This window comes from Aulonocara stuartgranti (genome assembly GCF_965226115.1).
Source record: "Aulonocara stuartgranti genome assembly, chromosome: 4".
NCBI lineage: Eukaryota > Metazoa > Chordata > Actinopteri > Cichliformes > Cichlidae > Aulonocara > Aulonocara stuartgranti.
Genome location: NC_138942.1, coordinates 33,587,756 through 33,613,350, shown reverse-complemented (window position 1 = coordinate 33,613,350; position 25,595 = coordinate 33,587,756). Strand labels below are relative to the sequence as shown.

Below are 25,595 nucleotides of genomic sequence, written 5' to 3'. Positions count from 1 at the left end.
CGGATGATGACGTTTCTTTTCTTTACTTTTTTAGCTCGGTAGAGTCGAGCTCTGATTTTCTCACTTTATCTCAGTCATGATGAAAATAAAATCAAGAATAAAACAAAAAATATACACAATATATACAATTTAGACAGTTTAACATTATTACGCTTGTCTGAGTTTACACAGCATATCATAAATGGCAAAGCTGTCACTGCTAAACTTCACCAAAAACTAGGAGCAAAACAGAAACAGTGTTGGTTTTCTAAACAATAATCGTGCTTGAGTTTTACTTTTTTTTTTTCTTTCATGCTTGTAGAACAAAATGACTGGTTTTAAATCAGAAGTTAGTCAAACTGGTCTCTGCATATACAGCTACCACTGGAAAAACCCAGAAACGATTCTAATGGTCAAATCACGTCTTTATTGATATACTCAGATGGCAAAACTCACCGTTAAGGGTAAAGTGGAAGCAGTTAAATGTTGTCTTTATGGGGAAAAAGTTAATATTTGCACCTTTACTGTATGTAAAGGATGTAGCTACATTCTGCTAACTCCCTGGTTTGGAAAGTCCCTTTGTAAAACCTGAGTGGTGTAGTTTTTTGTGTAAATGAGTGCACTGCACGGTACCATCATTTAGAACATATAAACCATGCTGTGTTCAGTATGAGTTAAAACTGAAAATTGAGCCCATCAGCAAAGTGTTTATTGAGGACACTACTGTAACACGTGATGTGTTTTTTGCACAATAGAAAGGGGTTTAAAGCCCCGTCGCATTGGTTTGAAAACTGGAATATGTGTCCATCTTTAATATACAGTCTTTCCCTTGCTGCGTAAAAACCCATTCCTCAGCATTTTTATAAAAACTTGCCACAGAAATGGCCTCGTTGAGGCTCTGCAGCCCCAGTCATTAACGCTCTGCATTAATGACTGGAGGAAACATGTATGTTAAAAATTGTTAAAACATAATTAACAAATGAGACAGTTAATGCTGTGCATTGCTGTTAGAGCTTAATATGCCGTGAAACTTTTCCAAGCGCCGTTTCCCAGCGTAGTACTGAGCGCGACCTGTAGAGGGAGACATTGTTCCAACCCTGTGAACGACCTGACCGGAAAACCACCAGCCAAGTGGAGCGGAGGCAGGCAGAGGAAAGATGGCAGCCGCGGCAGTGGCTGAGTTTCAGAGAGCACAGTCTCTTCTTGGAACAGACCGGAATGCCTCTATTGATATCTTACATTCAATAGGTAAATATATTCCGCAAAACGTGGCGCTAGAGAGAAAGTTATTTCACGAGTAGACACAGAGCCTTTTACTTTGCTCCATCAGTCCTGGAGCAGCTCAGTTAGCCAGGCTTGCTCTTTGCTCGCTAGGTAGCGGCTAAGCTAACGCGAGCTAGCTAGCTCAGTGCTGCCCGTGTCTTTTTGCCGACTGCTTTGCACAGTGAGTCAGCAGCAGCGGGCTAGCCGGCTAGCAATATACCGGCTAGCTTATTAGACAAGCTAATGTTAGCTACCCCGCTCATTCATTTGACAGTGACTTGGGTGACAGCTGGCTAGTTAATGTTAGCTAGCAGCCAGCGTTGTTAGCAGCTATCCCTTGTCTAGTCAGATGACAGGCCGACAAAGAAACTTAAGTGAAAATGAGTTTGTTGCCTAATATCACCGTCTTAATCATAACGCATGTCAGTGCGGGGTTGTGATTCTTTCTGTCGTTTGTAAAGGCTTAGCGGTTTAGTCGCCAATGCCGTTTATTGTTTCACTGTGACAGCTCCGGTATTTCGCAGCGTCTGGAGCCTCTTGGCTGCTCGCCACCCACCTCATTCCGCTCATGATAGCTATATCTTGTAGCGTTAAGAGACGGAGTGGTAATGGGACATCTGCATTTTCACTGTTTGTATATCGCGGTGATTCACGTTAACACGGATCAGATGACATCATCATTATGTGTGTTGTAGTGAAGCGGGACGTCCAGGACAGCGATGAGGAGGCGGTGCGTGTCAAAGAACAGAGCATCCTGGAGCTGGGGGGGCTGCTGGCGAAGACGGGACAGGCCGCAGGTAAACACAACGCAGTGTCCTGATTTTTAACACACTGTTTATGATTTGTTTACATACGTTGTGAATGTTGAGCAGCTAGACCAATAGGAAACCAACTTTAACCAACTCTTGTTTGGGCGTCTTGATGAAACCTTTGAGCAAACTCCTGAAAAACCTGATCAAGTACGATTGTTGTGTGTCCTAGGAGTTTGTTCTGGTCTAGGGGTTTGGTTGAATCATCAGGTTTGCTAAGAAAGGTTCATAAGTGAGTGAATGAAGTGAACCAGAAGTTAGGAAAGGTGTTTCATTGCTTCCTTCATTACCCCCTTTAGTTATGGATTCACTGGACCACTGAAAGGCAAAGAGACTGGATGAAAAATTATATTTTTGCCCTCTCAGTGTGAGCAGGACTGGAATGACCAACATGTTTACAGGCTTCCCGGCTGACATGGGCAGATGCCAGATCTCTGGACATAATGGTGTCACACAGGTCACAGCTAGGTTTGATAAAACTCGCTGTTCAGGGAAGCAAATAGGCAACACTACTGAAGCTTGAGTTAGGCTTCTGCGGGAAACAATTGGGTTCGAATTTTAATGTAAGCTGTGATGTAGATCTGATGCAGAAGTATAATATATAAGTGACGAAGACGATCATGTCAATGAGTTCTGTCACTTCCTAGTATACTGACAGGCCTGTGTCTTGAACACCCACAGCTGAATTCTGAACCTTCGTGAAATCAGCTTGCTATGAAATTGTTTGGTATTGTATTAAATATGATGGTGGTGGGCTCTGTAGTGTAAATGTTTACATTCATCTAACACATGACAGGTCCTGGGTTCGAGACCAGGAGGAGTTATAAATACCTGCGAGGGTTGTGTCAGGAAGTGGGAAGAAAATCACGTCAAGGATGTAGATCCAGCTGCTGTGGACGCAGCAACTGAAAGAAACTTCATTTGAAACGATAAAAGTGAAATTTTTGCCATGTTTTAGGGTGATCATTAATTAACTGACTGCTGAGATAATGAAAGCCTTTATAAGAAAAAAGTTCATGTGGCTAATGGTAGCAGAAAAGAGATTACGTGAGCAGCATTTCTTAATACAGCTGTTTGATTTGACTGCTAATGAAGTGGTATGTTTGAGTTTCCTTGTTTGTGTAACCAGAATAAAACACCGACTATGATAATATAGGCATTGAAACTGTGCTTTTTGTAGTTCGACATTGGGACAAAGTAGTTTGAACACTTCAGACCCACAACATCAAAATTCACTGTCCCCTGTGAGGCTTTCTTTGTCTAAAGCCTTTAAGGAGAACCTAAAATCTCCTTCACATCTGTCATTAACTCCATGACGTTTTCACAATGAGGTCAACATAAGGTGACTGATTTTTGCCATGAAATCTGCCATGACTGATCCAGGGAAGAACATATGGAAGAGGCAAATGAAAGGAAACGTGCCAGGAGCTAGTAGAGAGGTGGGCTGCAGAGGCTTTGCAGGGTGCTCACTCTGCAAAGTCCTAAACCAACTGGGCCTAACAGGAGTGGCTAGGAAGAGCGCCTTCTGGTCTGTAGGTGAAGCCACAGAGAAGGCCACAAGGTGGCTGTGGATAAAGAGGACTGATCCATGGGTGGCTGCTGCTGGGATGCAGGCTGGGGTCTGATCAACCTTTGCTGGGTCGCCTGGGTGTAGGTGTCCGATGTTGAATGACCTGAAAGACCTGAATGCTGACAACTGCTGAGGACTTTAAAGGATCGAGTTTGTATTTTTATTGGCAGCAGTGAATGACACAGGCCATTCTTTTAAGTTGTCGGTTGAGTCCAAAGACAGAAAACATTGAGGTTTGTGACTTACAGATGAATCATAAGACATGTGGCTTTATTGAAATCTAAAAGTAACAGACTTAGCTTTTTCCTCCATTACTGAGAAAACAGTTTGAAGTTGCCTTTTTCTGAAATTGCAGTTTGTTTTTATTTGCCCAGATAAATAATTTTTTTCTATTTATCCTCTTCTCAGAGCTCGGGGGGCTGCTAAAATATGTCCGGCCCTTCCTCAACTCCATCTCCAAGGCCAAGGCAGCCCGGCTGGTCCGCTCCCTGCTGGACCTGTTCCTGGACATGGAGGCTGCCACGGGTCAGGAGGTAGAGCTCTGCCTTGAATGCATAGAGTGGGCCAAGGCTGAGAAGAGGACCTTCCTCAGACAGGCGCTAGAGGTGAGATGTGCTGCCGTTATGCCTCAACTGCACTGATCACTTTGTTCAGTGGCCGGGTCTTTACCTTTCACGTTTATTTGGGCGAGCAGTAACGCTCTGTGAACAGGCGGATGTGTTTAGTTCCCTTTTTTATTATAGTCTAGTCTTTTCTTGTGGGAAAGAAAAAGTGAGAAGGAAAAACGCCCTTTTAACAGGAAGAAGACCAGGATCAGGATTGGAAGACACCCAGAGAGTAATAATAATAACTTAATTTGTACAGCACTTTATTTTTTTACCCATGGGAACCTAATAATAACATATAGCAGAGCTACAAACTAAATCTCAATAATCTGGATTGTGAGCAGCAAAGGAACCCAGCTCATCACCCTTTACATATCCCAGGATGTTCTTATCAGCAGAAATTAACAGTTTTTCAGGTTTACATTCAGGGGGAGAAATAACCTCTCCTCTCTCCTCAGGCTCGACTCATCTCACTGTACTTCGACACAAAGTGCTACCAGGAGGCTCTGCAGCTTGGTGGGTGAAAATCTCCTCACATTTCAGTTTTTAATTTGCCTGACAAGACAAACCTTGTGTGTACAACTTGCAGAAAACATATTAGTGTTCTATAAAACTATTTTTTAAAACAGTTTTAGTCCTTATTTAAGGACTCCAGGTTTTCCGCCTGTCTGAAGAAGAATCTCACGCTGAGATCTGACTCTACTGCATGTCTTCTTTCTCCAGGCTCCCAGTTGCTGCAGGAGCTCAAGAAGATGGATGATAAGGCCCTGCTAGTGGAGGTTCAGCTGCTGGAGAGTAAGACATACCACGCCCTCAGTAACCTGCCCAAGGCCCGCGCAGCCCTCACGTCTGCTAGGACAACCGCCAACGCCATCTACTGCCCGCCCAAACTACAAGCAGCTTTAGACATGCAGTCAGGTACCCTTCGTAAAAGCAAGAAACAAATCAAAATGCGCGTCTGTGCAGCGTTGCCAGCTTGACATTTGTATGTGCTCACGTGTTTCCAGGGATCATTCATGCAGCGGAGGAGAAAGACTGGAAGACGGCTTACTCCTACTTCTACGAGGCCTTCGAGGGCTACGACTCCATCGACAGCCCCCGAGCCATCACAGCCCTCAAATACATGCTGCTCTGCAAAATCATGCTCAATGCGTAAGTGCTCTACATCACTGGGGCCTTTAGAGGTTAATACAGCTACTGGAAATACAAAACTCTGTTTCCAAAGGGGTCGCCATGCTGTGTCTGACATATCTGCTTCTCTGCCTCAGGCCAGAAGATGTCCAGGCCCTCATTAGCGGCAAGCTAGCTCTGCGGTATGCCGGCAGACAGGTATCACTCTTTGTTTCAACTTTTTATTTTACTTAAAATACAATAGACTTTGCCTGGAACTGTTATTTCTATCCTAGCCAGACTTCAAAAAGGATGTGGAGCTTTGGATTGCTCTGTGCATGGTCCTGTAATCCAGATAAAGATGGACTAAGGTCGTGTCCAAATTCATGGGCTGCATCCTCCTGAGGACCCGGCCTTCGCGGTCTACATGGGCCGGGTCCTCAGAAGGTTGGGTAGGCCGGAAGTAAACGGCCGTGAAATTGGACGGTCTAGCCTTCTGATTGGTGTCTTGGTGGAGTTTAATAAACTCCGCCGCCTGCTCCTTGCTGTCTAAAATATAACGGTACACTGGAGTAAATTCTCGACTGTCTCATACTTCTGTTTAATCAGTTTTCTGTTTGACGTTTAGTCAGCTGTGTAAAAACCAAGGAGGAACCCACCCGGGGGATTAATAAAGTTTTATTTAATCTAATCTAATAACTTTAATCTCAGCCAAACCGATTTACTCACAAACAAACAAAACACTGAAAAAAGCCCAACAATAACATTTTTAGGTTGTCTAAGTGACTTATATATTACATTTAACCCGAGCAGCGATAGTCCGCGATGATCTGAAAATGATGTGCCGGGAGTTGTGCCGTTCTCGGCCGCATCAGTGACCCTCGAGCTCCCGGCTAGCTGTCGAGCTGGTGGGTAGCAGACGCCTCCGAAAACGTCGAAGCACTTTTGCAAATATGGGATATCTTGATAAACCGAGCAGATATTTGATGTTTACACAACTACTTTCTCGCCTGAAAATATGTTAAAAGTTTATTTTGTGACCCAGAAAGATTAGTATGAGTAATTTTAAAACTTAGTAGCGACCGCCATTGTTGGAAACTGGAGTTTGGCTGGGCCGCGCTATGAATTCTGGGATATGGTAGGCCACGAAGGACACACCCGACCCATCCTTCAAATTCGGGGAAAAGGAGGACGCATTTGTCGGCTGCATTCGGAGGAGTCTACGAATTTGGACAGCCTTCGGCGCGTCGCTGTGACGTAATCGGTCTACAAATGCGGCCTCAGGAGGCCTCATGAATTTGGACACGACCTTAGTGATGGGCTAGCATTGCTTAAGTCTGCTTTTGAATTACTTTCTTTTGGAGCCAGAAGTGACCCAGTTAACCGTGTTTGTGGTTGTAGCACAAACACATGTAAATAAGCCTGGTATTTGTAGCATCCACATGTTGCTGCTTAATCTCACCCCAGCTGAACACCTGTTGGAGGTTTTGGACCGATGCGTTTGCACAACAGCAAATGAGGGAATGTGTTTTGGAAGCATGACGTTCCATCCCTCCAGTAGAGTTGCAGAGACGTGATCTTCACTTTGCACCATGAGCTGCATAATATGCTGTGTGAGAATGGGCGGCCGTGGCAACAGTAACCATTTTACCCCAAATGGACGGCTTTCTGCAGGATTTACTGTATATTTGTGAACACTTGGTTGTTTTGTGTCCAGTATCTGTCAGTAAAAGCTGTTCGATCATGTTGACTCTACTGTTATCCATCCCTCTCTTTCTCTCCCACAGACAGACTCGCTGAAATGTGTGGCACAAGCCAGCAAGAACCGGTCGCTGGCAGACTTTGAAAAGGTGAGTGTATGTAGAGTTTGATGACTTTTTCCTTGACATTGTGGTTAGTAGACTGGTTTGTGTGGGTTACATTTTCAGTTGTAATAATATTTGAACCCCCTCCTGTCATTTGCCCTCTACTTCCCCTCCCCAGGCACTAACAGAGTACAAAGCAGAGCTGCGGGATGATCCCATCATCAGCACCCACCTGACCAAGCTGTATGATAACCTGCTGGAGCAGAACCTCATCAGGGTCATCGAGCCATTCTCCAGGGTCCAGGTAATCCTCTCCAGTCACTTCTGACAGATATGAACATGGCTCATATAGAATAACAGCTACCTGTGTAGTGCGCTGATTACTGCTTAGTGTTTATAAGCACTCGTATTCTCTTCTCTGACAGATAGCACACATTTCCTCCCTCATCAAACTCTCTAAGGTAAGGTTTTGCTCTTGCTGGTTAGTATTTCATTTTCATTATGCACCAGTTGCCTGCTTTAAGTATTTCCAAAAGGTTTATATTGTGATCGCTGCACTCATGCTGTGTCTGTCTTGCAGGGAGACGTGGAGAGGAAATTATCACAAATGATCTTGGATTCGAAGTTTCATGGTACGTGTGAGCGTTTTTTGTCAATGAATACTTGGGTTGTGTACATGATATGGGTGGTGTAATGTCTTAGGAATGAAAGGATGCCACATGGTTTGATGGAAATAAAAACGATCAACCTACACAGGGCTGAATTCAAAGACACAAGTAATAAATGATGGAGTGGGCTTGTCCATTTTGCCAAAATGCCACAATAGTAGCTCAGAATGGTACTGTAGATGATGGATGGTGTCCAGTAGAATCTCCTCCCAGATCTGGACCAGGGCATCACTGAGCTCCTGGACAGTCTGAGATGTAACCAGAACATAATGTCCCAGAGGTGTTCTGTTGGATTTAAGTCAGGCCAGGATGGAGGCCAGTCAGTGGTATCAATTCCTTTATCTGTCAGGAACTTCCTGCATCCTCTCACCATATAAGGCTGGGCATTTTCGTGCACCAACAATAACCAAGGACCAGCATGGGAGTAGGGTCTTACACTGGGTCCAAGGATTCTATCCTATTGCCTAACAGCAGTCGGGGTGTCTGTAGAACTATGTGTGTCCCTCCATGGATATGCCTCCCCAGACCATCACTGACCCACCAAACTGGTCATGCTGAACGATGTTACAGACGGGATACGTCTCCATGGCTACTCCAGACCCTTTAACGCCTGTCACAGGTGTTCAGGGTAAACCTGCTCTCACCTGTACAGATTGCTATTGTCAGACCTTCCAATTCTGCTGTTCTACAGCAAATGCAAGTCGGAGTCCAGGGTGTCGGGCAGTGAGCACAGGGAAAACTAGAGGATATCGGGCCCTCAGGTCACCCTGACAAAGTCTGTTTCTGATTGTTTGGTCAAACAAATTCACACCTGTGGCTGCTGGAGTTCACTTTGAAGCTCTGGCAGTGCTCATCCTGTTCCTGCTTGCACAAAGGAGCAGGTATTGATCCTGCTGATGTGTTGAGGATCTTCTACGTCCCTGTCCAGCTCTCCCAGAGTAACTGTCTGTGTCCTGCAGCCTCCACAGTCTCATGTTCTTGAGACTGTCCTGGGAGACACAGCAAACCTTCTGACAATGAGGTGGCTGTAGCTCAGGCGGTAGAGCAGGTCATCTACTGATCGGAAGGTTGGTGGTTCGATTCCTGGCTTCCCCTAGTCTGCATGCCAAATATCCTTGGGCAAGGTAGTAACCCCAAATTTCTCTCCGACGCATCCATCGGAGGGTGAATGCTACTTAGAACAATGTGCTTGTGTGAATGGGTGAATGCACAAGTTGTGTAAAGCGCTTTGAGTGCTCAGAAGAGAAGAAAAGCGCTATATAAGAACCAGTCCATTTACCATTTACCATCCTGGAGTAGTTGGACTACCCGTGCAGGGTTCAGGTATCGCCTCATGCTACCAGTGGTGACGGTCACCTTAGCCAAATGCAAAACTAGTGAAAGATGAGAAAGGATAAAATGTCTTCCAGCTGTAAAACCAGTCCTGTTTTGAACGTTGTCTCATTGTTGCTGTTAATCAGCTGAAACTCTGCTACTTCACATCAATGTCCCACAAGTTTAACTGACTTGATGCTACAAGTGTTCTTTGATTCTTGAGCGAGGTATATAAAGTGGATATCTGATACACTAAGTTTTCTTTGCTTAAGCAAAGTCCTTGGGACAATATTTTAAGCTACAGGTAGAGTAGCTCAATAACTGTTGACCTTTGCATATTTTTGCATATATATAACAACTAAAGCAGTTTTACGAAAGTTTAACAAGAAGCCCGCAAATATTCCGATCAGCTGACGGCTGTCTATTTATGTTCAAACATTAATTGTCCCTGATCAAAGGTCTTTTTTAAAAATAGAATTTAATTGTGCAGTATGGTTTATAACGTTCACTCACAGTCCCAGTCCTGATGCAGGTCTTCTATACATCACTGTGTACGAGTGTTTTCCTCTTTAAATAATGATGTTTTGTGGCTCTTTCCTGCTTTCACTCCTTCCTACTCCACAGGTATTTTGGACCAAGGTGAAGGCGTCCTGATTGTGTTTGATGAGCCGGTGGTGGATAAGACGTACGAGGCGGCACTAGAGACCATTCAGAACATGAGCAAAGTGGTGGACTCTCTCTACAACAAAGCCAAGAAGCTTACATAAGGTGAGTCTGATTGAGATCATTCACATGCACTGTAGAAAGATGCTTTTACTTCATTCCAGCAGTCTTGAGCAGTGATGAAGTAACTACACAATAAAGTGATTTACTCTCCAAAGTATGAATTTTATTTTAATTTCTAAATATTTGGAATCCATGAATCAGTAAAATGTGTGTCTGGCTCTGCAGATTTAAAGGAGGCCAAGACCAATCCTGTAAAAATGAAACCTCGGAGCTTATTTGTGGTGACTCTGACCTGTTTACTGTAAGGTATAGAAAACCTCCGTCAGCCTGTTTGTTACTGAATTAAAGATCAGAACCAGGGGTTCAGTTAGATGCCGCTGCCGTCTCTTTCTGTCACATAACTCGTATTCACCTGCCAACTGTGAGTCTGGGTGTGGTGTTTGCCTTCAGCATGATCATTATTGACTCACAGCGAGTTGAAGGTCCTGTAGTTAGCGGTTTAGTGTGAGTGTTTACTGCTTCACCTCCATCTCATCGCTGTAAACTGAGCCTCTTTGGAGTTTTGGACTGATGGACGACGAGATGAGATTTAAAGGTTTTAAAATGTGTTTTGACAGGTAAGATTGGGAATCGTTTGAGTGAATAGTTCTCCAGGATTTAATGATTTCATCAATTATTCTGGTAGCTGATGAAAATTGATTGAATAATTAATTAATGTTTTGCGGGTTTTTCAGTCAATACAGACTGATATGCGACGCAGCAGGAGAAAACACGGCTAAAGTCAAATATTTTTTGATGATTTCCTTTTTTTATGTTTCCTAAAATGAACAAAAAACCAGGTTTCATTTATGCATTTCAAAACACTTTGTACACGACGATGTCAAAATAGTCCATTCTTTGAGTTATTGTAGTTCAGTAATAATACAAACACGTAAATACACACTTATAGAACGATTGTAAATTTTTAAACTTGTCATTAAAAACTGCTGAAAAAGCAAAAGTCACCAGTGTCACTAACTGCAGATTTATGCTTCAGCAGAAAATCTCTACCTCAAGCACCTTGAGACTACTGTTGTTGTGATTTGGTGCTATATAAATAAAGTTTTGCCTCATTGTGAAAACACACAGCGATGCAGACTACAACTATTGTTGTGTTGATTCCTCGTGTGTATTACCGGCTACTTTTTCACTGCAGTTTTTAAATTTATCACAGAGAGAATAAAAATCACTGTCTCAGTATGAAGAATAAGGATCCTAGCACTCATAAAGAATAACAAATGTCAGCAAATTCCTGGAGGGAGATATATGAAGAAGGTACACGGTGGTGTGGCTGCGCTGAGCCAGGGTTTCCTCCTCATGGCGTACAGGTTTGCTGAACAAGGACCTGGGTTACAAACGTGCTTTGTTTATTTGCAGTTTATTCATCAGAAGCTGTTCAAATGATATTTTCAGACATATTTTTGAGAGATTTTTTGCACACAATGAAGTTAAGATTACAAAATATTTGAAGGTCTGCTTGTTCTTGATTGTGTTTTTTTGTGTGTGTTTGTGCAGCCAGGATTCTGGTTCTGTATCTTTAGCTGAGTTTTTGTGTACTGGGTCACGTGTGTGACAGGTTGAGCACAACTCCTGCTGTAACAGGTCCAGAGGTTTTATAAATGACTTTATCACTGGCACAATAGTATGTAGGTGACAGGTTAAAAAGCGTGTGTCCGTCCTCAATCCTTGTAGGTAGCTGTCTGATCCCTCCATCACCCGACGTGCCCAATCCAATGTTCAGCACGTAGCACAGAAAAAAGAAGAGCGGTTTCTGTCTGCTCTGTAAATCAGAAGCAGCTAGCCTGGTCCCGAGTGCGGTGTGTCCTGCTGCCTGTAAGGCAAACATAAACTAACCTCATCCTGGTGTCTGTTGATCATTTTTTCTGTCTTGTTTGTCTTTATGGTTCTTCTCAGAGTGACACCATCTGTCCTCCTGTCTGGAGTGACGTGGGCCAGTCTGACCTTTGTCGATTGCTTCACTTCAACCCGGGAGGGACGAGGGGAGAAGGATGAGGAGATCACAAAACACTCAACAACCCAGCAAGCAAAACAACCAGCTGCCCCACTGAAGATGACCCAACAGAACAGCAAACTGACAGGGTGGACTGCCCGCTCCTCCTGGCCCTCCCTCAGCCCTCTGCTCTCCCGCCCCTCCTGTCACTGTCTCTTCCTTCCAATCTAATTGGGGTTGATCAGACACAAAGTGCTCCTCCCTATGGACAAATCCAGGCACTGCGCCTTTCTTCTTTTCTCCCACCACTGATTTTTACTGTATGTAAAATTGGATGAGCCTCTTTTCCTTTTCCCTTTTGTTTAGTTTTTATTTTGGTTCCTGTTTCTCTCTGCGCTGGCCATCAGGGAATCTTGTAAAATACCAGTAAAGAATACATATACAGCACTTATACATAAATGTATTATAAACAGACACACACGCACACACACACACACACAAATGTTTGATCTGTTCTCAGAGTGTAAAAAAGGGTGAAGGTGGGTTGGTTGGTAGGTAGATCTGAATTCTACCTGCTCTGTTTAATTTTCCAGCCAACCCTGAAACCGAACATTTGAATTTTATCTGTTGTTGTGAAAAATGGACCCCGTGTTGTCCACAGGACATCAAACAGCCCTTCTTTCCTTACCACAACTTTTGCCACCCTCTCCCTTTAACGTTTTCACCCTAAGTGTGCTCATTCGCTCACTCACAAGGCATTCTGGGATTTGTGGACCATACAGGGAATTGCTCTTCTGTCCACTTGGGACCATGCCACAGGAAAAGGGGAGAACAGTCATCACACCATGCTGGGGTCTCCAATACCCCCTCCTCTCTCCTCCCCTCTGCACTCCCACCTCCTGTTTGTATATAACATTGCCAAGCGCCTCTGTTCATCCCAGGCCTGATGATGTATTCACACTGTTCCCCTTTTTTTATAATCCATAAGAACAGAGTATACCTTGCCACTGAGAGCTCGGTCAGTCACATGAAGAGCTTTTGAGGCTTAAGATATGACTTGATGGTGAACTCTGTGTTCTGAGATATGATGAGTCGGTTGTGCAGAAAAGGGCAGGCTTTGCTGAAGAAAATAAAGCTGTACATTTCTGGGAACTTAATTTTGCAAGGACTCAAAGGTTTACCATATATGACATAGAGAAAGAAAAATGCTAATAAAAAAGTCAAACCTGCAAGCGGTGTGCTTTTACAACACTGGGAATAATCACCCATTCACTCTTTATTGTTCCAGCAACTTTGGTAGTATGTTGAAAATGACATTTAACTTGTTTACTTGCCTGTAGTAAACTAACTGTCAACCAATGATATTGATAAGAACACAGTTGTTCAGTTAATTATAAGGGGAGTCTGCTGAGCATCTTCTGGGTGAGCCATGTAAAAGCTAGCATGTGAAGAAGGCTATACAATCAAAGGCAGTGGTTACAAAATCTGCTTTTACTAATTCCAATAAAGAAATGTATAATTAGCTAAAGGTAGCTGATACATTAATAGCAATGAATATGGAAATGACTACAGTAGCTACAATTCAGGTTGAATGTGTTTATGAGCAGTTAGAGAAAACTCGGTGCAAGCTCAAGTATATTTCTGTTACTAAGGAAAACCAGTAAATGGTTAAGATGTTTTCTTTAAAGCAAAGAATGGTTAACCAAGAAACATACGAATAGATACAGTAACAGTTTCAGGTTGGCAAACATGCATTCTAAAGTCGATAGTTAGCTAAAAGTAAAGACTAACTTGCTAACATAGTTAGCTAAAAAGAAACAAGTATGTGGTTTACATGTGTTCCTAAAAGAGGGAGCTTCACAGTTAAAAGTGTTAAACTTGTGAACAAATCCTGCGGTTATTGGTTAGAGGTAAGAACAGTTCTATTACATCAGGCCGGTTGTGAAAGCGTTTTCATTAAAAACCCCTGTAGTCTCAACAGCGACGCCTGGTGGTGAGATTCAGTGTTATTCGATCAAAGAGCCTGTGAGGGAGATGGTAATTTGTGTATGCAAAAAGCCAAATTAGCATTCAGTTTTTAACAAGCTCCCTCTATTACTGCAAACTATAGCACTTTGTACTGTTTCACTTCAAACTGAGGTACTGCAAGGAAGCTTTACCATTATCCTCCTGTATTGTCTCTCGGGAATGTCACATGCACTCAAAACTTGTAGTAGGTTTGTTGCTGGCCGTTTCTCTCCCCCCATCCCAGGCAGAGCAGAAGCCCGGGGCCCCACATTGACACATGTAAAAGAAGAAAACGACGAGCCTTGATTAACTGTAAATAACTCCCAACGTGTTCTTAAACAGCACCTGGCTCTATTTGCATTTAAATGGGAGGCAGCACTATTACGTTAATGCGTTAACACTCCTTATCGCAACACCATTACGCATAGTTTGGTTAGTAGCTACATATTTTATCTGCTCTGCTCACGGTTCTCTATGTTAACTTGAATATATTTCGAGGTAGATAAAATAAGGACTTTTGAGTAAGTCCTGCCAGCTATTTACGCGCTCTGGTGAAGGCCCTAGGAGAGGCTTACTGGAGGTTTATGTGGGGAAAAGAAGGGAGCCAGACAGGCGACAGCGCTGTCTTGGCCTCAGGGCAGAGGCAGGGAACGAGCAGGCGAGCCAATGAGAAGGAGAAATCCACTCCTCTCTGTCCTGCTCGGCTTGGCTCAGTTCGGCGCGCCCTGTAATTAGGGGCTCTAGTTGGGTTGGGCGCCGCCACGGTGGACAGCCTGGCTGCTGCGTCAAGGGAGTTTGGGAACGCAAGCTTCAGACTGTGTGAGGAGTTTCCAAACAGTGCTGCTTCGGAGCTCAGAGCAAACCCGATCTGAGACGACAACAGCGAGATAAACGCCTGAAAATGAACGGGCAGTCCTCACCTGTCTTCGAGGAGAAGAAGCCCTCCATCCCCGTGGCCGGTGGTTCCATCTCGGCTTCCAAGGATTCCCCGACCATGCCGGAGTCCTCCTCCACAGATATGGGCTTCTATAGCGGTCAGAGCGCGCTCCACGGCTCGCAGGATTTCTACCCGGCACAGCAGCCGTACTCCGCTCAGCACATGAACCCGTACGCATACCACCACTACAGCCTCAACGGAATGGGTCCCGGCGGTGCCTACCCCGTTGGGAAGGCAGAGTACCCTTACCCCCATGCAGCATACAGGGAGCACGGAGCATTCAACAGGGAGGTTCAGCCAAGTCTGCAGGACAGCGGTAAGTTCACCCGTAACGGAAAATTTTTAAAAAAATATGAGCATAAATGTGATAAGCACTGTTGCGTAAGCTGCTCTCCATCTTTGTCAAAGCCACACTGACCACCTGAGGCTGATGTATGGCAAGAGCTCATGTCTCGCCACATGAACCCAATAATTGCGCATGAGTTTTACGCACGAGAAAAAAAAGAAAGTTATTTTTGTTTTTCATTTTTCCACTGCGTCCAACTTTCCACACATCACATTTCATAGATATGTGGAAGCATTCAACGGATTCTCAAATAACTTTCTATTGTTCATCACGAGAAAATGATTAGGCAGGAGCAAAATCCCACACACAATGGTGCTGGGCTCCGGGGAGAGGCGCTGGCTATCACTTTGTTGAGAAATAACCTTGTAACGTGTCTGTGTAAAGAAAGAAAGAAGACTCACAAAGATATTATGAAGAGTAGCTGTTCTTCAACTCTACAAAGTAAAAAAAACAAAACAAAACAGCCATGTTCATATGCAGCTGATGGAGTGCTACAGTTTGTGTTACCTTGTTTTAAAAGTCCCAAACGTTTTAAAAAAGGAAAGACAAGTCTATAAAAATCTAAGCTTTAACGTCGATAAACATATCAATGGGAAGCTTGTCTGGGATATCACAAACAATTAAGGCATCAGTGTAGTTTCTATGAGGCAGGATGACGTGATGGGTATATATTCCTCGAAGAAACGGGGATCATCACCGGTGAGCTTCAGTCACTGCGAGCAGAGCCTCGGTGCAAAACGCTCCTGTTTATCATCACTGCTTTGAACCTGATTCAGATCGTATTTTGATAGGGAAATGACGAGCGGGCCGAAGGCCTTTGGATGGGAGCCACGTTCCAGCTCTAATCAGTGACTTTTCAACCTCACCGGTATCAGCAGCGAACGACTCATTTGTTAACACGCAACCGGTTCACAGTGGGCTCAACGTGCTGATCCCGTGTCGGTATTATAGCACAGCAACGTCAACATTTTCAACAACAACCATAAAGGGAGTTCTCTGTAACTTCCCTTTGAGTGCAAAACAAACAAACAAGAAAGATTTCTCTTTGGGCTCCTTTTTAGAGCTTGGAAGGTGTGCCGGCGCAAACTACAGGGAAAAAACAAGCTTGACAGACTGGTGTACTGTTTTTGGCATTCCAGTTGGGAGTTCACTCCTGGAAACGGCCCCGGGGGACTTTGGCCCACAGCCACGTACATCAGGTGTCACGACTTGTCAGTCAGCCTTGGCCTTTGAATCATTCAACGTGCATGGTTCCTTATCACGCAAAGCCTGTCGCCACGCCCAGAAAAATAAATAAATAAACAAAGGTGCAAATATGTAAACCCTATCATCCGTAACCAAACGATTAATGAATTTGAACACAGCCCAGAAATGTAGACCTTTTTTTAAAGTATAAACTGGTTCTTTAAATACATTTTATTCTCCTTTATAAATCCTTTAAATTCTCTTTCAAAAGTACGGAGTCTAGCACATGACTTTTTAAACAACCACAGTGTGTGGGTTTAATATAGAATATAAAAGTTTAGCATAGAATAACTCCCACTTTGGCTACAAAGCCTGCAAGAAAAACACTGGAGTGGAATGTAATGAGTCTCTTTTGGAACTCTTACACGTGAAAAGCAATTTCAAAATGATGTTTTTAAGCCTATTATAATTAAAATAGCTTGTAAAAAAACTGTCAACATAGACTGCTTTGTAAATAGTTGCCTTTCAGATTCAGGCATGCATGCAGTACTTTACTATTGTTAAAAAGCTGCTTTATTCAATGCACCTGTACAAATCACACACACTGATGATGCAATGGGGATTCATTTAGCATTGATTATTACTACTCACTTGTCGAACACTGCAGACCGGAGGAGCCGAAGATCAATTTGCTGACTTTCTTATTACTAAATAACTCACACTATGTCCTGGACCAGAGCCGCCCAATGCGTTCTTCCAATACAAACAACGAGGGGTTGTATATTTAAAGACAGACCCCCAAAAAAGGATACAAGAATAACAACAGGACAAATGAGCGGCGTTGTATACAGTCAGGCCTCCAGGCTACATGAAAAGCACCTATAAATCTCTGTCTCCCTCCCCAGCTGTGGGAGACACTCAGACCAAAATTATAAGCTCAGAGTGCTGGCGGAATTTCTTTGAAATTTCGGGGTTTGCAGTGGCTCTGGCTATTTTTGTGCTAAAACTTCTCTGCACCAACTGCCCTGTAGTAAAACAATGCAAGTTTAGTTCATTGTATGAGAAACGTAGGCGTGAAAGGGTAATACGTCAGTTAAAATATTGCAGTATTTTTACTTCTTTTTTGTTTTCCCTCGCCGCCACTGCAGTGAAAGAAGAACCAGACGTGGAAGTTAGGCTGGTCAACGGGAAGCCCAAGAAGGTACGCAAGCCCCGGACCATCTACTCCAGCTACCAGCTGGCAGTTCTGCAGAGGAGATTCCAGACAGCCCAGTATCTGGCCCTGCCAGAGCGGGCCGAGCTGGCTGCACAGCTGGGCCTCACACAGACGCAGGTGAGACTTTATGGGTGATAACTTTGCAGTTCAGTCATGACTTGCAGAATTTAAAAGCATCGGAAGTACCGGCCAAGTGGAAGCACGGAAAGGATGTGAAGTGTCCTGTGAAATGGATGCACTGATAGTATTTCACATTCAAATTTGGCTTCCTAAGGTCATTTTATATGTAAGCCAGGGTCTAAACTGAAAAGGCCCTAAAGCAGTGGAACTATCAGAGACGTGAGAAATGAAAGCAGCTGAATGGACAGTGATGCTGGCTTTTTAGCAGCGATGTCAGCTGAATGCAAAGATTCACAGCGCAGAAAGCTGAGGTGTTTGAGGTGTACTCTAAAGTTTCAGAGGTCTCAAAACTTGAAGATAAAGATGCTACAATATATAAAATTTACAAAAAACTGAACTGGAATCACTCCGAAATAAAAATGTGAAATGTATAAAAAAATCACGCTTTAAAACTCCCCCAGATGAAAATAGAGGAGAACACAAATACACTACACTGAACGTCTGACCTTGACTGTAGGCAGCGCTGCGAGTTGTTGCAGTGTGTCAGTCTGGTTTTTGCTGTCGTAATCTCCGTGCCCTGATGATTTACTAGCAGACGTATTATCTGTGCTTGAGTGATAAAAGACAAAACTTGAGGTGTGAGTTGTTTTATCACAGCTGTTGTAAATCATTGCACTGCGTCATGCTCGGGTAACATTCCCAAGCTTTAAGCAAACACAGACATGAGCACAGTTCCCTTCAGCTTGAAAAAGCATGAAATATGATTTGAAGCATTCACTGACAAATAAAAGAATAATAGGGTTAACAATCTCTTTAAAGTCCACATTAAACAAGAATTAATATGCCTCATTCTTTTTTTAAAGCTTATTTATTGTTTAAAAATTAGCTGCATCAAGATTTATTTGGTAACAGCTGTTGAATAGGTGTGTTTTAGAAATGACTTTGAGATGAGATTAAGGCAATGATACAGACATTTAAGTAAGGCAGTGAGTTTTCAAAAAAATTATATAAATCTGTATTTCTTTAAAATACTGGTTAATGAAATATAACAAACATTATAATAGACTTGGAATACTTTGTCTTGGCCACATAATGGATATAACTCAGTTTTTGCCTCCTCGGCAGCTAAATGCTACATAGCGTTTACTAGCTAGCTGCTAAACTTGTCTGTAATTCATACAATTAAGACAAATTGCCTGAAATTAGATTATTTAAGCTTTTTACTGCATGTTTTGGCTAGAAAGCCTGAGAAAACTCACATTTATGCAGAGAAATTCTACTTGATTAGCAAAACAGTGCTAAAAAGAAAGAAGAAAATAGGTACATTAAAAACTGACGGTAAGCTAACTAGGTGCTGGCTTTAGCTATAGAGTTAGCATAGAAAGTTGAAGGAAGAATAAGTTTATCTTCAAACTCTCCCCATTCTGCTTGTGGCTTAGATTAACACTATAATGCACCCATATCTCTGACTAATCTTACCAGTCAATTATGCGTAATATAGGCAGCTGGTTTTGAAAAATATGAATAGAAATTTCTCACATAAGTTTTCCAGTAGTCACGTGGAAACCGGTCATGGAGGAACAATGTGTATTCCACAACTGTCACAAGGTGCATGCACTTAAAACCACCTTGTGATTGCCTTGGTCATGAGCAGATTACCACAGTCGCCTGTAGTTCTTGTGGAAGATGCCGACTTGTCTGCAAACATTCACTGCTAGTCGATTGGAAATACAAGTTTCAACATCAAAAGTTGAACCTCCCCGCTACAGCAAACACAAAAACGGCTATTGAGGCAAACTTCAATAGCTCTGTTTCTGTCGTAGTTATTTTGATGCTTTTTTTAAAAAGCATAAAATAGATGATTTTGCATGTGAAGGCAAAAATATACGAAATTCTAAGATGGAAAAAATCCAAACCAAGGTGACACCTTTATGGTATCAATCCTAGTGAAATTCCAAACAAGAAGCCAAATAAGGATATTTTACTATTTCAGACTTTATAGTTACAAACTATGCTCAAACTATATAGTTACAATATGTCACACACTAGTGGCCAAAAAACAAATCCTAATATTTAAGTTGCTTCAACATTTTATCTTCTTCCTCTCAGGTCAAAATCTGGTTCCAGAACCGTCGCTCCAAGTTTAAGAAGCTCTACAAGAACGGAGAGTTTCCGCTCGGTGATATTCCTCTTGAACACAGTCCAGACGCCAGTGACTCCATGGCCTGCAACTCTCCTCCATCCCCAGCTGTGTGGGAAAACAACAACAGTAGCAATGGTAACAATAACAGCAGCAACCACAGCAGCGGGAGCGGCAACAACCCAAACGTCAGCAACGGTAGCGTCAAAAATAGTGCAATGCTGGATCCTACCAGTAGGGGGCAGGTTCCCCATCAGCCTCCGGTGGATTCTCCACCTGCCTATATGGGGGAGTACACACACCAGAACTGGTACCAACAGCAGGGTGCACACTTAGGTCTCTCACAGTCAGGCCAAGTGCACCACGCACCACCAACTGCTCCGTCGGCCACACAGAGTATGGGAGCCGTCTACTGATGTAGAAAAATGGACAACATTTCGACTGGAGTCCTGGGCTTCACCTGGGGCTTTTTTTTTTTTTTTGGATGATTCTGAGCTGTGCTGTGTGCAGAAACACCTGACAGTGATCATCAAATCCGAGTCATAACTGCAAAAACCCGAAACACATGTTGTCACACAGGCTGCAAATGTGGATTGAAAACAAGTGTCGGCCTCATTTACCCTCCACCGCCCACAAGGTGAACTCACAACACTGTGGGAGACCGGGGTGATTCAAATGGGTTTTTTAGTGCAGAGACTGACATTTATATTCAATATCACTGATAACAGTTCATGTTTTGTTTATAAATATTTGAATTCTGAATATATTTATGCAGAAAAATATAGAAATGCTCAGTATTTCCCTCACACGTTTCTTCTTTCTGTAAGGGGGAGTTAGACAGACTTATTCCACTAAAACTGGTAATACTACTGAAAGTCGCCCATCAAAAGAAAGCCTGCCACACTATTTCAGCGCAGGGCTTGGAATTGATATAGAATAAGAATATGACAGCTTGATGACCATTACACGCATAACATATCAACGCAACAGCGAAACAGAGGAGAATAATTACCAGCATGTAATTTCACATTTGCTGGAATGAAACTTGTTTTCCTCTGTGGAACAACAAAGCGGACTTAGCAACACAAGCAAACAGGTGGTTTTGGTTTGTGTGGAAGTGAAGAGCAAAGCTTGTGCTCTCAGTTTAGAGGTTTGGCTTAGACTAAAAGTGATCCCCCCCCCCTTCAGATAGAGCCGCACCTCTTGTTCCAGTATTTACACCAAGGGTTAGGCAGGTTAACCAGCTGCTGGTTGTAGCTACAAAGTCAGCATCTGAACATGAGTATGAGCAGTGTATTAAACTCACCTCTGGGGGCTAGTGGCTAAAAGCCAGAATAGCTGCTTCTAGCCAATATAGTTAGTTAGAAACAAAGCTAAACTAGCTGAAATATGTTTTAAAAACACTTAAAGATGCTCTTTTAAAAAGTGGCTCATATTCAATCCACCCCATAATTTCAGTGCATGGCATGATGCAGTCTGCCATATTGGTTGTGAAAAATATATAATCCCCATCTGGTTGGCGAATGAGTCCTGGAGGTTGCTTGCAGCCAACGGGTGAAATTGGTCACAAAGGGGGTGTTGCATCAAAAACCACTTTGTAATTGCTCCAATCAAAAGCAGAGTGCCACAGCTGCCTGTAGTTTGCATAGGAGACGTGGACTTGTTTGCAAATCATACATGGGATAAAAGATGAGTCAATTTAAAAAATTAAGACAGAAGAGAAAGTAGCTGGAAGCGCAGAGGAGGAATCGGCAATACTGGTCTCAAGTGTCAGTGCAGGTGGCGCTGATCCGAAACATAGTTGTATTTATAAGGAAGCACACATCAGATTATGGCGTAAGTTGCAGTGTAGGGTTTTAAAAAGTTTATAAGAGCATATAAGTAGAACTAATCTAAGTTAAGATAGGCTAAGCTAACTAGCTGCTAACTGTTGCTACACAGTGAACACACATACTTGAGCAGAGTTTGACTCCTCTGCTGGAATCCTCCACTCCCGGTCACAGAATATGCGTTGCATATCCAAAGACAGACATATTATTCAGTTAATCTTTTTTTTAATAATAAATGCCTCCAACAGAGGTTTGGTGCGCAGCTACAAAAAGTTTAAGGGCAGCTGAGCCTGAGCCAAGCTGTAAAAATGCTAATGCTTAAAATACAACCTACAAGTGCCGTAATTCACCACATTGTAGTATAAATTCCCACATCTTTTAAACATCATAGCCCGGCCTTTCTTTAAATCTTAAACCAAGATAACCCTGATTATATCACTTTAGTTATTTCCTCACACTTTTAAAGCCTTTTGGTGTTTTCGCTAGCTCAGTAATACTTTTTTTATTTTAAAAAACAAAGCAAAACAAAATCCCCTGGCCTTTCACTTCCTAGCAAGTTGGTGCTAAAATATTTTTAAAAACAAGCTGTTTATAATCTTTCAGAAGTGTGCTGTGCTCAGGTTTTTTATTTATAGTGTCAAGTGTAGATATGAAGTAGCACAACAGTTTGTGCCTTTGGAGCTTTTTTTTCTGTAAAGTTGAAAAAGCAAACCGAAAATAAAATGTACTATTTTGTGTATTTCAATCTGCTGCTGGTGTTTTCATTTCTACCCGTGTTTACGCGTGAATACACCAAACACACAAAGGCGTAGTGCTGACGGTGCGCTCTTGGTGTGCCTCTCGGAGTGAGTCAGACAGCAGATCCAGGTTGCGCCCATCTATATATTTTACACACACAAACAGGCAGGGTGCGTGTAAAGGAGGCTGTGGGAGGTGACAGCACAGCAGACACTCTGGAGTCTCTGGATGCTAATAACACACCGCTGACACTGAGAGAGACGGGTGTACGCCGCTTTCATGTGGCACACACTTGAAAAGGGGAGGAGAAATGTTTGTGTGGCAGAGTTAGTGTGTGTGTGTGTGTCTGTGACAAACAAGCTACACTTAACCAACCAAACCCATGGGTTAGCTAACAAAAAGAGGGTGTGACAAGGAAGAAGAACACAGACTTGCATGCTTTCAAACAATGTTACTAGGAAGAGTGAAAACATGACATTGTGACTTTGTCTGAAATACCACGACATTAAAAGGAATGGCAAGGAAAGTTATGCAGAGCAATGTAACCTCCCACGAAATAAAATAATCTTCCTCCATTGTTCAACACCATTAGTTCAAATGCATTTCTAGATTTTATGATGCCTGTCTTGCATTCTGTTGTGCTCAGCATTGGCATCTTCATATTTCTGCACTCCTTCCTGGTTACCAAATGCTTAGATTTTACTACTTCTAAAGTCACATGGAGGAAAATGTTAGAACTATTCTTATAGTCTAAAACAGCTCAGTATACATAAAGCCTCAACATATACATTAGGAGCAACTGTGACTACACAATTTCCTCTGGGATTGATAAAGTATTAAAGCAAGACTGGCGACCTGTCCAGGGCGTACCCCGCCTCTCACCCTATGACAGCTGGGATAGGCTCCAGCGCCCCCCGCGACCCTGAAAAGGATAAGCGGAAGCAAATGGATGGATTAATAAAGTATTCTGACTCTGATTTATCACTAGCACCAAGTGCATTCATCAGGACCTGAAGTGGGAGCCCACCATCACCTCCGTCATTAAGAAAGCCCAGCAGAGGATGTACTTCCTGAGGCAGCTGAAGAAATTCAACCTGCCAACACGGACGATGATGCAATTCTACACCGCAATCATCGAGTCCATCCTCACCTCCTCCATCACCGTGTGGTACGCTGGAGCCACTATCAGGGACAAACAGAGACTGCAGCGTGTTGTGCGCTCTGCTGAGAAGGTGATTGGCTGCAGACTCCCATCTCTGCAGGACCTGTACACCTCCAGGACACTGGGGCGTGCAGCTCGGATCACAGCTGACCCTTCTCACCCTGGACACAGTCTGTTTGACCTGCTCCCCTCAGGCAGGAGGCTCCGGTCCATTCGCACCAGAACCTCTCGCCATAAGAACAGTTTCTTCCCCTCTGCTGTTGGACACATGAACAATAAACGTACGACTGTTCCCATCACTAACACATGACCCTACGCTGTGTCACTGCATCATTCCATGTTTGGCACTGATCACCACCTGCACTCATGTATATATCATGTATATATCTATCCACTTAGCACTTTTAATTCTTATTCTTATTTTTATTTTAATGTCTATTTTAGTGTAATTTATGACAGTATGTTTGCACTGAAGCACCGCAGCAATTTCCTGATGTTGTAAACCTGCTCAACATTTGGCAATAAAACCTTTCTGATTCTGATTCTGCATACAGGCCAACCTAACCAAATACAAAAAGTGCTGACTGAAGTAACACACTGAATATATCTGTGGGCTTACAGTTTTGTGTGTGTGTGCATGTGCTTTTAAGTATGGAAGCCCGTTTCTGCCACAAAAAAACCCTATCCATAACTCGAAATTTCGAGTTAGCTCTGCCAATCTGTAATCTACGTAAATGACGTCATTTTCTTGTTACCCGGAAGGATATGGTGCAGAGGAATGCACACTCAAAACCAGACTGCAACAAACTGACGCTTTCGAGAGTACGTGGCTGATAGTAACGCCATGTGATTCAGCTAATAACACAAGGATTTCAGCATTTGTGAAGCCTCACTGAAAATACTCAGCAATCTGTGCATTCATGACTGGCTGTGATACTGGTAGCTTAGCTGTAGCATTTGTAGCTGAGGGCTTCAGCTTCCGGGTAACAAGGAAATGATCTCATTCACTGATTGGAAGCGCTAACTCGAAATTTTGAGTTATGGATACTTTTTTTTCGTGTGTGGCAGAAACGCTCTTCCATAATTATGCCATGTTTAACACATCCCAACGAGTATGTTGTATGTCATTGCTATGTGGATGCTAATCCTGGACACTAAGTCACAGGCTCGTGTCAGCAGTTTTTGGTTATTCTCAATGCTCAAAAACCGCTAATCTGCCCTTCTGTACTTGCTGTTTGTTCTCTAATGTGAACCATTCAAATTTCATGCATTTTATCACATCTTCATGTAAACATATAATAAATGACGCCTGAATTGCTGTAAAGCAACACTGAAAGCTCAAAAACTTGGATCAGGCATTCCTTTGGCCAATAACGTTTGTTTTCAAGATTTTATCTAAGAAATCTCATACCTTGCTAAGGCAGAGGAAAATGTGAGAACTATACTTAGATGTCTACATTTTCTTGACACGTTCCCCTGAATCCATAAGTGTGCAGGGTGTGGACCCTAAACCATAAATCCACTAAAACACCTTCCATGTTTACTGAGGTGCTTACCTTCCTGTGCTGAGCCCTCGGCTTCCAGGTGTCAGGTAGGAATGTACCTGAACATCACAGGGAGACAGACAGTAAGGGCAAACAGAGACTTGTAGCGACCTGTGACTGGTACTCCATTGTGGGTTTTTGCCTGACAGATTACAGTTTTAACAAATAATCTTCAGCTTATATTCATGCAACCAAAGACAACCATGCCAAGTTATGACTCTTTTTTTTTGTCATGAATGAGTTTTACAAGCATGTTCACTCACTTGGAGAAAATGAACATCTTATTTGCGCAGTGTGTTTGGAGGGTTAGCCGAGGTGGCAGTTAAAAAAATTCTTTAACATTTGCAGGAGGGCTGAAAGGGTGAGATGAGGTGAGAAGAGGTGACGGCATAACCTGATGCAAGCCAAGTTGAAAAAATCCGCAGCAGAAGAAAGGTTTATGACAGCTTCTTGACAGACTGGAAGCTGACATTACTTTCCTTTCCCTGCCTCGAGGTGTAATGTGTGTGCTGACCTTGGAAAAATATGTGAT

General features: G+C 43.0%; 2 protein-coding genes across 2 annotated transcripts; both read left to right on the top strand.

The window, feature by feature from the left end:
• The first annotated feature begins 1,086 nt into the window (after nucleotides 1–1,086).
• On the top strand, nucleotides 1,087–13,071 carry LOC309705408 (26S proteasome non-ATPase regulatory subunit 11A). The gene is made up of 13 exons (XM_082531221.1): nucleotides 1,087–1,227; nucleotides 1,938–2,039; nucleotides 4,030–4,226; nucleotides 4,685–4,742; nucleotides 4,950–5,144; nucleotides 5,234–5,378; nucleotides 5,495–5,555; nucleotides 7,124–7,186; nucleotides 7,320–7,445; nucleotides 7,567–7,602; nucleotides 7,722–7,773; nucleotides 9,748–9,891; nucleotides 11,803–13,071. Exons 1-12 carry the CDS (start codon nucleotides 1,137–1,139, stop codon nucleotides 9,888–9,890), a joined length of 1,269 nt encoding a protein of 422 aa, XP_082387347.1. The 5' UTR covers nucleotides 1,087–1,136; the 3' UTR covers nucleotide 9,891; nucleotides 11,803–13,071.
• A 103-nt stretch (nucleotides 13,072–13,174) lies between these two features.
• LOC309705409 (homeobox protein Dlx3b-like) lies at nucleotides 13,175–22,364 on the top strand. Its single transcript, XM_082531222.1, has 3 exons — nucleotides 13,175–15,099; nucleotides 17,463–17,647; nucleotides 19,760–22,364. The coding sequence occupies exons 1-3, from the start codon at nucleotides 14,748–14,750 to the stop codon at nucleotides 20,204–20,206; spliced, it is 984 nt and encodes a 327-aa protein (XP_082387348.1). The 5' UTR covers nucleotides 13,175–14,747; the 3' UTR covers nucleotides 20,207–22,364.
• The last annotated feature ends 3,231 nt before the right edge of the window (nucleotides 22,365–25,595 follow it).